Source organism: Taudactylus pleione, unplaced genomic scaffold (assembly GCF_031769625.1).
Source record: "Taudactylus pleione unplaced genomic scaffold, aTauple2 ptg000173l, whole genome shotgun sequence".
NCBI lineage: Eukaryota > Metazoa > Chordata > Amphibia > Anura > Myobatrachidae > Taudactylus > Taudactylus pleione.
In genome coordinates this window covers 2836248-2847028 of record NW_028284575.1, presented here as the reverse complement: position 1 = coordinate 2847028, position 10781 = coordinate 2836248, and the positions used below count along the sequence as shown (strand labels likewise).

Here is a 10781-nt window from a genome sequence, read left to right as displayed (position 1 = left end):
GATTTCGGCAGTTATTTGGCCGTCGGCATCCCGCACGCCAGGATGCTGACTACCTCCTGTTCCAATGACCTTCCAGGGGGGTGCAGTTTATACTTACTGTACCTTTGATGTCACGTCTCAGTGTTACTTTGTATTTTCCCTGTACGCCGCTGTGGAAACTATGTGACGCCTTAAAAATAAAAGACAATGATAATAATATTATAGATATATATTATAGTGTCCACTTTTCCTGGAGGGGAGGCCTAGAAAGTCAGAATGTACGGTGTTATAGACCAGCGAATTACAATGAATTGCACCTTGAATACAGAATAATACTTCTGTTACACCAAAGTTCCGGGTCTGACCCAGCGGTTTGGAAGGGTTCCAATCCGGATCAGACCCGGAACTTAACCCTTTCATACTGCCGCGCCAACCCAGGATATTCCTGAGTCGGCAACGTTCACACCGGAGCCGTGACTGCAGTGACCCGGCTCTTCCGGCGTTGCGATGGACGCTTGGAGATGACGTCATCTCCCAGCGCCATTGAAGCTGGCCAACTGGGTGGCAGGCGGCACGATCCGGGTCATTTACACTGCTGGTTGCCACGGGTTGTTCCCATGTTATACCCTGCAAGTTACCTGGGTTGGATTGCCGGGTCACTCGACTCGGGAATCCAACTCTGGCCCCTTTTACACCCAGGAGCTACCCGGGTTAACACTGCAATAACCCGGGTTTTAGCTCTGGTGTACAAGAGAAATTGCACTGAGCTTTTCCTCAATATTGAGAAGTAGGGACATTTCCTGGGAGGGCTGTGGGCACAGTAGCGGCTCCAGGCACGGGCAAGCCGGTCCGTCGCCCGGAGCGCTGTTTCCGGAGGGCGCAGGAAAGGCCCACCTCCCTCCCAGTGCGATGGGATATATTTAAGCTCAGGGGGGAGGGAGCGGAGGAGGGAAGGGGTGGCAACACAGGACGGCGCTGGGCGCAACACAGCCTAGCGCCGGCCCTGTGTGGGCAGTGGGGATGGTTTACAGCTCTGCAGTCACTTTCTGACTGTCAATTCAGGGTACAGTTGTTCTTTCACCTTAACCTTAACTGTACAGAGCGAAAACCCAGGACAAGTGACAAAAATTGGAAAATGGAGACATGGGGGACATGATGGTTCCACTCATTCCCAATTTATCCTATTCTTGGAGTAAGGAGAGCTGGATTATTAATTGGAGCGATCACCAACAGTAAAGGCCCCCATACATCAGCAATTGATTGCAGCAACCGTGCAATTTGCAATCGATTGTGTATAAAAATCTTTCCCTTTTTCAATCGATTGCAGATTGCACAATCGATTGAAAAAGGGAAAGATATTCATACACAATCGTTTGCAAATTGCACGATTGCTGCAATCAATTGCTGATGTATGGGGGCCTTTACTTGACTACGACCAGTCCATTAGTCTATTGTGTGCACACTGTGCAGTAAGTAAGTGGTAAGAGAGGAGCAGGACAAGATCACAAGTTATCCGACTCACATTAGTTAATACTCCACCAAAATGGCTGCTTAGTGCAAGACACAGACCTGTAGCCAGTGCCTCTAGTAAGATGGACTCCTCCCCCTCCCTAGCGTATTGCTACAGAAGAGACCCAGCTGGCTGTCCCTGACACCGGTAGAGTCTAATTCTGTCAGAGGCGGATGCGCACTGTAACAGATATTACGGTCTACAGCAAAATGGCGCCCAAACCAGAGAACTGACTGAGAGAAATCACTGATATAGCTCTAGGAACCAGAGTGGTCTCACATCGGGACTCTAGGACAACGAGACAAAAGCTGCACAGAAGGGACTGAGCAGGAATCAAAGTGAGGCCTGGAGCGCAGAAGGGGCCGAGGAGGAGGCATTTCCGGGTACCTGATACTTCATACAGGAGGGAGGTGAGAAATCTGTGTCTGTGTCCCCGTATGTCCCCACCTGCCCTATATCGTCTGTACAACACCCCCTCCCTCCTATCACCTGCGTGCTCTCCCCCTATATCTGTGTGACCCCCTCCCTCCTATCACCTGCGTGATCTACCCCCTCCCCCTATATCATCTGTGTGACCCCCTCCCTCCCCTATATCATCTGTGTGACCCCCTCCCTCCCCTACATCATCTGTGTGACCCCCTCCCATCACCTGCGTGATCTCCCCCTCCCTCCCCCCCTATATCATCTGAGTGACTCCTCTATCCCCTATATCATCTGAGTGACTCCCCCCTCCCCTATATCATCTGTGTGACCCCCTCCCTCCTATCACCTGCGTGATCTCCCCCTGCCCCTATATAATCTGTGTGACTCTCCTATCACCTGCGTGATCTCCCCCCTTCCCCTATATCACCTGTGTGACCCTCTCCCTCTATATCATCTGTGTGACCCCCTCCCTCCTATCACCTGCGTGATCTCCCCCTGCCCCTATATAATCTGTTTGACTCTATCACCTGCGTGATCTCCCCCCTCCCCCTATATCATCTGAGTGACTCCCCCCTCCCCTATATCATCTGTGTGACCCCCTCCCCTATATCATCTGTGTGACCCCCTCCCTCCTATCACCTGCGTGATCTCCCCTGCCCCTATATAATCTGTGTGACTCTCCTATCACCTGCGTGATCTCCCCCCTTCCCCTATATCACCTGTGTGACCCTCTCCCTCTATATCATCTGTGTGACCCCCTCCCTCCTATCACCTGCGTGATCTCCCCCCTCCCTCCCCCTATATCATCTGTGTGACTACCCCCCTCCCTTTATATAATCTGTGTGACTCTCTCCTATCACCTGCGTGATCTCCCCCTCCCTCTATCACCTGCGTGATCTCCCCCTATAACATCTGTGCATCTACCTCTCACTCCTATTGTAATCTGTGTGACCCTCCTCCTCCAATATCATCTGTGTGACCCCCCTCTATATCACCTGTGTGGTCTCCCCCTCTCTCTATAACATCTGTGCAACACCCTTACTCCTATATCTTTGTCTCCCCTTATAACATTTGCGTTATCTCCCTCCCCTTTTATCATCCGTGACCTCCTACTATATCATACATGTGAGCCCCTCCCCTATAATACTTGCTTGATTCCCCTGCTCTTATATAATCTGTGTGACCCCCACCCCCTATAACATTTGCATGCTCCCCCTCTCCCTATAACATCTATGTAATACCCTCTCACTCCTATATCTGTGTGCCCCTCCATAACATCTGTGTGACCCCCCTCCTCCTCCTATGTCATCTTTGTGACCCCGCCCCTATAACATTTGCATGATCCCCCTCCTCCTATATCATCTGTGTGACCAACACTCCTTCTATATTACATATGTGACCCCCCCTCCACCTATATTATCTACCCCTCCATCTATAATGTGTGTGATTTCCCTCTCTCCTATATCATCTGTGTGACCAATACTCCTCCTAATCTCTCTAATACTCCCTCCCCCTGTATTGTCTGTGTGACCTACCCTTCCCTCTATAACATTTGGTAATCTCCCCTCCCCTTATATAATTTATGTGACTGATCTCCCCATATATAATCTGTCAGCCCCTCCTATATCATGTGCCGGAGCTCCCCCCCCTCTGTCATGTGCCGGAGCTCCTCCCCCTCTGTCATGTGCCGGAGCTCCCCCCCCTCTGTCATGTGCCGGAGCTCCCCCCCCCTCTGTCATGTGCCGGAGCTCCCCCCCTCTGTCATGTGCCGGAGCTCCCCCCCCTCTGTCATGTGCCGGAGCCCCCCCCCCCTCTGTCATGTGCCGGAGCTCCCCCCCCTCTGTCATGTGCCGGAGCTCCCCCCCTCTGTCATGTGCCGGAGCTCCCCCCCCTCTGTCATGTGCCGGAGCTCCCCCCCCTCTGTCATGTGCCGGAGCTCCCCCCCCTCTGTCATGTGCCTGAGCTCCCCCCCCTCTGTCATGTGCCTGAGCTCCCCCCCCCTCTGTCATGTGCCTGAGCTCCCCCCCCCTCTGTCATGTGCCTGAGCTCCCCCCCCCTCGTCATGTGCCTGAGCTCCCCCCCCCTCTGTCATGTGCCTGAGCTCCCCCCCCCTCTGTCATGTGCCTGAGCTCCCCCCCCCTCTGTCATGTGCCTGAGCTCCCCCCCCTCTGTCATGTGCCTGAGCTCCCCCCCCCCTCTGTCATGTGCCTGAGCTCCCCCCCCCTCTGTCATGTGCCTGAGCTCCCCCCCCCTCTGTCATGTGCCTGAGCTCCCCCCCCCCTCTGTCATGTGCCTGAGCTCCCCCCCCCTCTGTCATGTGCCTGAGCTTCCCCCCCCTCTGTCATGTGCCTGAGCTCCCCCCCCCTCTGTCATGTGCCTGAGCTCCCCCCCCCCTCTGTCATGTGCCTGAGCTCCCCCCCCCTCTGTCATGTGCCTGAGCTCCCCCCCCCTCTGTCATGTGCCTGAGCTCCCCCCCCCTCTGTCATGTGCCTGAGCTCCCCCCCCCTCTGTCATGTGCCTGAGCTCCCCCCCCCTCTGTCATGTGCCGGAGCTCCCCCCCCCTCTGTCATGTGCCGGAGCTCCCCCCCCCTCTGTCATGTGCCGGAGCTCCCCCCCCCTCTGTCATGTGCCGGAGCTCCCCCCCCCTCTGTCATGTGCCGGAGCTCCCCCCCCCTCTGTCATGTGCCGGAGCTCCCCCCCCCTCTGTCATGTGCCGGAGCTCCCCCCCCCTCTGTCATGTGCCGGAGCTCCCCCCCCCTCTGTCATGTGCCGGAGCTCCCCCCCCCCTCTGTCATGTGCCGGAGCTCCCCCCCCCTCTGTCATGTGCCGGAGCTCCCCCCCCCCTCTGTCATGTGCCGGAGCTCCCCCCCCTCTGTCATGTGCCGGAGCTCCCCCCCCCTCTGTCATGTGCCGGAGCTCCCCCCCCCTCTGTCATGTGCCGGAGCTCCCCCCCCCTCTGTCATGTGCCGGAGCTCCCCCCCCCTCTGTCATGTGCCGGAGCTCCCCCCCCCTCTGTCATGTGCCGGAGCTCCCCCCCCCTCTGTCATGTGCCGGAGCTCCCCCCCCCCTCTGTCATGTGCCGGAGCTCCCCCCCCCTCTGTCATGTGCCGGAGCTCCCCCCCCCTCTGTCATGTGCCGGAGCTCCCCCCCCCTCTGTCATGTGCCGGAGCTCCCCCCCCCTCTGTCATGTGCCGGAGCTCCCCCCCCCTCTGTCATGTGCCGGAGCTCCCCCCCCCTCTGTCATGTGCCGGAGCTCCCCCCCCCTCTGTCATGTGCCGGAGCTCCCCCCCCCTCTGTCATGTGCCGGAGCTCCCCCCCCCTCTGTCATGTGCCGGAGCTCCCCCCCCCTCTGTCATGTGCCGGAGCTCCCCCCCCCTCTGTCATGTGCCGGAGCTCCCCCCCCCTCTGTCATGTGCCGGAGCTCCCCCCCCCTCTGTCATGTGCCGGAGCTCCCCCCCCCTCTGTCATGTGCCGGAGCTCCCCCCCCCTCTGTCATGTGCCGGAGCTCCCCCCCCCTCTGTCATGTGCCGGAGCTCCCCCCCCCTCTGTCATGTGCCGGAGCTCCCCCCCCCCTCTGTCATGTGCCGGAGCTCTCCCCCCCCTCTGTCATGTGCCGGAGCTCTCCCCCCCCTCTGTCATGTGCCGGAGCTCTCCCCCCCCCTCTGTCATGTGCCGGAGCTCTCCCCCCCCCTCTGTCATGTGCCGGAGCTCCCCCCCCCTCTGTCATGTGCCGGAGCTCCCCCCCCCTCTGTCATGTGCCGGAGCTCCCCCCCTCGCGTCATGTGCCGGGGCTCCCCCCCTCGCGTCATGTGCCGGGGCTCCCCCCGCTGTCATCCGTGTGAGCTCCTTCTTTATCACAGGTTCTCAAACTCTGTCCTCAGGACCACAAACAGTACATGTTTTCCAGATCTCCTCACAGAATCACAAGTGAAATAATTATATCTACCTGTGGATCTTTTAAAATGTGTCAGTGAGTAATGACTACACCTGTTGGGTGACCTGCAAAACGTGAACTGTGTGGGGTCCTGAGGACTGAGTTTGAGAACACGCTGTTCTATTTCATCTGCGTGAACCCCTCCTACATCATCCCTGTGAGCCCCTGCTATATCATCTGTCTGATCCCTATGTCATCAGCTTGAGCTCCCCTATATAATCTCTGTGTGCCCCCCCTAGCAGGTCTAGAATGAGAGTGTTGCTGCATTACTGGTCCTGTGTTATTATTTGCAATTGACTTTGTTTTCCCCCTTTGCAGGATCTGGGCGGGAGCAGCTCTATCACTGCTGCCCATTTCTCTGGGTACCAGGAGGTGATGGGTGACAGAGAAGATGCATCTTCTGAGAGATCGACAAGAGGCTTCGAGGGCCCCGGCTGGAAGATGAATTTAGTCACCCGCGGGCTCCTCCTTTTCCTCATCGGTGTCTTCTTGGCACTGGTATTAAATCTGTTACAGGTCCAGAGAAACGTCACCCTGTTTCCCCCAGATGTCCTCTCCAGTCTTCTGTCCTCTGCCTGGTGGGTGCCCCTCTGCTGTGGCACAGCCGCAGGTAGGAGTCGCTATACGGGTACATTACCCAGGCCAGTGCTTGTAATGTGATGCGAGTATCATTTGTTTCTGCTGCCTTCACAGCTGCCATCGGGCTCCTGTACCCCTGCATCGACCGATACCTGGGGGAGCCACACAAGTTCAAGAGGGAATGGTCAAGTGTCATGCGCTGTGTGGCTGTCTTCGTGGGCATAAATCACGCCAGCGCTGTATCCTTTCTGTCCATGTAAGGACCTGTAGTTGGTTTCACACCAGCTAGTAACGGTGCAGTCCTAGGACAGAGGATGGGTCTCTGTGTTAGGCATTTGTATATATAACAATCATGGTATAAGCTGATGGGTAGACCTCATTTTCCAGAGCCAGCTATCAGACCCAGGACTAAATAATCCAATAGCTGAAGATGGAGGAAAGACGAACCAGCCAGACCATGGGCAGGGAAATGAGGGGGAGCGTGAGTACAATGGGGGGACCGGTGAACCCTGGCTGCTGGTGGTCCTCTTTCCCTTCCTGCGTTGTTGGTCAGTGTTGCAGACTCCTGTGTTCTCCTTGACCGTCATTCACCAGAAAGTGGACTTTGCCAACAACATGCAGCTGTCTCTCACGCTAGCTGCCTTGTCCATCGGGCTGTGGTGGACATTTGACCGGTCCCGGAGTGGCTTGGGCCTAGGGATAGGAATCGCTTTCTTCGCCACGCTCGTGTCCCAGCTGTTAGTGTATAACGGCGTATACCAGTAAGTTCTGCCTGCTCATTACGGGGGGGCACCAAATTTGTGGTCACGTTTGACCTCTGTCATCATCTTGTTCCCATAGATACACGTCCCCAGACTTTCTTTACGTGCGATCGTGGCTGCCGTGTATCTTTTTTGCCGGAGGTATAACCATGGGGAACATTGGACGTCAGCTGGAGATGGTAGGTGGCACTGTGGCCAGACAATCATGGAGGCCAGTAGATAATTAGATACTGTTGTTTCGACTTCTATTTCAGGATTATGTTATTATGTATAGGTATGCATATACTAGTATATATGGCGTTCCCTATCCACTTTTTTGTTTTCTACAATTTCTGTTTAGAGACATTCCAGATACTTCCTACGTCCTGACAATCTCCTTCCCTTGTTCTTCCTATAATATCATGCTGTGAATTGCGTTTGTTAAGGATAAGTCAAACAGCTGCCTTGAGTAACATGATGGCACCATATAGAGAGAGGTTAGTGTCTAAACGTCACCATTGTCTTATTGTTTCAGTATGAGCGGAAAACCCTGACCGTGAAATCTCACAGGGACTGAGTGTGAAGGAAAGTTCCGGCCAAAGGGACCAGAGAAGTTATACTGGAAGGATAATACTACTGTCCTCAGGCGCTGTGAGGTATTGCAATCTGTGATTGCTGCTGATGTGAGGTAAAACCCGTCATGCTGGAGACCCTGCGGAAACGGCATAGCGAACATTGAGGGCATTGGATACGTCTCTCTGCAGCGGCACAGACATTGTACTTGTATTGTCCTCTTCTCTCGGGGGGCGCTGGGGTCGGCCTGCTGATGTCACCGCTCTGACAGACCTGTATTCTGTGCACAGAACGTGTCTTGTGTCGTCAATACAGAATTGATAGGATATATCGCTTCACAGAATTTTTAATTTGGACAAAATAACACCTGAAGAATGGTATGGAACCACCACCTGCTCTGCTGTTATCATATGTAGAATATTCCATTTCTATCATGTTGTGTAAGAATGGCTTGTTCGCCATGGTAAATCCTGTCAGTGTTTCATTGGGTGAAGTAATAACGACACAGACTAAACGTCACACCAGTGACACGTATGTGCAGGTGATAAACGTGGAGTGTGGGTATTGTAAATTTCTAGCTAGAAGTACTCCTGTTCCGTCGGTCTCCTGGTGCTAAATAAACATCTGGTATTTGTTACAGTTTGGTTTCCAAAGTCTGACTGTGCTGTGCCGTAACGTCTGTGTGTTGTGAGATCCCGAAGTCTGACTGTGCTGTGTGGTGACGTCTGTGTGTTGTGTGATCCTGAAGTCTGACTATGCTGTGCCGTAACGTCTGTGTTTTGTGAGATCCCGAAGTGTGACTGAGCTGTGCGGTGACTTCTGTGTTTTGTGAGATCCCCACTGTGCTGTGCCGTAACGTCTGTGTGTTGTGAGATCCCGAAGTCTGACTGAGCTGTGCGGTGACGCCTGTGTGTTGCGAGATCCCAAAGTCTGACTGAGCTGTGCGGTGACGCCTGTGTGTTGCGAGATCCCGAAGTCTGACTGAGCTGTGGTGACGCCTGTGTGTTGCGAGATCCCGAAGTCTGACTGAGCTGTGCGGTGACGTCTGTGTGTTGTGTGATCCTGAAGCCTGACTGAGCTGTGCCGTAACGTCTGTGTGTTGTGAGATCCCGAAGTCTGACTGAGCTGTGCGGTGACGTCTGTGTGTTGCGAGATCCCAAAGTCTGACTGAGCTGTGCGGTGACGTCTGTGTGTTGCGAGATCCCGAAGTCTGACTGAGCTGTGCCGTAACGTCTGTGTGTTGTGAGATCCCGAAGTGTGACTGAGCTGTGCGGTGACTTCTGTGTTTTGTGAGATCCCCACTGTGCTGTGCCGTAACGTCTGTGTTTTGTGAGATCCCGAAGTGTGACTGAGCTGTGCGGTGACTTCTGTGTTTTGTGAGATCCCCACTGTGCTGTGCCGTAACGTCTGTGTGTTGTGAGATCCCGAAGTCTGACTGAGCTGTGCGGTGACGCTTGTGTGTTGCGAGATCCCAAAGTCTGACTGAGCTGTGCGGTGACGTCTGTGTGTTGTGAGATCCCGAAGTCTGACTGTGCTGTGGTGACGCCTGTGTGTTGCGAGATCCCGAAGTCTGACTGAGCTGTGCGGTGACGTCTGTGTGTTGTGAGATCCCGAAGTCTGACTGTGCTGTGGTGACGCCTGTGTGTTGCGAGATCCCGAAGTCTGACTGAGCTGTGCGGTGACGTCTGTGTGTTGTGAGATCCCGAAGTCTGACTGAGACGATCGATCTGCAGTTTCTCGGCTGCTTTGCTTATACACAGGCACCACAATCCTGAAGAACGCCCTTCCGCCCACAGTCCTTTACCAGCGTAGTTCTTCCCTCTGAGTTTCATGCTGATGTCACAGAGGCTTTTGAAAACATTATGAATTTTTTTTTAATCACCGAAGCGCCTCCCAAACACACCCCAACAATAACCCTGGTTTTGCTGCCATACTAGTCCTAATTATAGACAACGAGGACAGCTCAGGATTTATATACACAACACCAAGCATAACGGAATGTTCTGATCTTGTTTGCTTAGGTAGCACATTAGGTACATGTGTCTAAAGCCTGGTACACACTGGGCCTGATTCAGAGCCGGACGCTATTTGCGGACGCTCGTTCTGAAAAAGGGGCCGGATATTTAAATAGAGCGCTCGCTCTTTGCGGTCTGTTGACGCCTCTATGTCTGAACGAGCGAACGAAACGTGCTTGCTATTTTGTAAAGACGCCCCCTGGCCGCTCGCATCATACGTCATCTCCGTAATTTATTAGATTAATCGAGAACATCGAAAGGCGTATGAACTGCTCGCTATTCTTGTGGTAGCATTTTCCTACCGCAATCATACGAGCAGTTCAGACTAAAAGACAACCACGTGACGTGGTCGATGACGCTGCTTTGTTAATTATGCACTCCCATTAAACGCCCGTTTTGACCTTTTGGCACGCCTGCGTTCGGATCTCCACTCCCCGTTTTCAAGCACCTTCCCCTGTTACCACCCACAAACGCCTCATCCTGTCACTCAAATTAGCAGGTTTTCGCTATTTTGCGAGCACACGATTTCCGACCGCACTGACTGGTTCGCGCATGCGCATTACAACCCATACGCATGCGCAGATGTGCGAACATCGCTCGGAGCGAACGAGCGGCCGCTTACGAGCGGCTCTGAATCAGGGCCACTATATGATTTCTCTGACAATATGCCAGATTCTGACGGATCGGAACAACATTTAGTCAAAATCGTGTAGTATGTACCCAGTATGTCGGCTGTTGTGTGCTCTTGTGGGGACCCCCATGCAGCGGGATGCGGCAGAGGCCAACATATCGGGCGGTCGGGCACCGGATCGTTTAGTGTACAGGTTCTCAAACTCTGTCCTGAGGACCCCCAAAAGTGCATGTTTTCAAGGTATCCTCACAGAATCACAAGTGAAATAATTAGCTCCACCTGTGGATCTTTTGAAATGTGTCAGTGAGTAATGAATGCACCTGTGCTTCTGCTAGCTGACCTGGAAAGTGTGAACTGTGTGGGGCCCTGAGGACCGAGTTTGAGAACCACTGGTCTA

At 54.2% G+C, this 10781-nt stretch overlaps 1 protein-coding gene across 1 annotated transcript; it reads left to right on the top strand.

The window, feature by feature from the left end:
* Nucleotides 1–1608: 1608 nt before the first annotated feature.
* INSIG2 (insulin induced gene 2) lies at nt 1609–8377 on the top strand. The gene is made up of 6 exons (XM_088475549.1): nt 1609–1899; nt 6165–6456; nt 6540–6664; nt 7020–7186; nt 7266–7365; nt 7701–8377. Exons 2-6 carry the CDS (start codon nt 6222–6224, stop codon nt 7740–7742), a joined length of 669 nt encoding a protein of 222 aa, XP_088331675.1. The 5' UTR covers nt 1609–1899; nt 6165–6221; the 3' UTR covers nt 7743–8377.
* The last annotated feature ends 2404 nt before the right edge of the window (nt 8378–10781 follow it).

Excerpts from the sequence above, each read along its gene's own strand:
- INSIG2 (XM_088475549.1), top strand. The coding sequence starts at position 6,222 with ATGGGTGACAGAGAAGATGCATCTTCTGAGAGATCGACAAGAGGCTTC. Across the intron at positions 6,665-7,019 it reads GCATAAATCACGCCAGCGCT|AAAGTGGACTTTGCCAACAA; the intron begins GTATCCTTTCTG and ends GTCATTCACCAG. Across the intron at positions 7,187-7,265 it reads GTGTATAACGGCGTATACCA|ATACACGTCCCCAGACTTTC; the intron begins GTAAGTTCTGCC and ends TTGTTCCCATAG.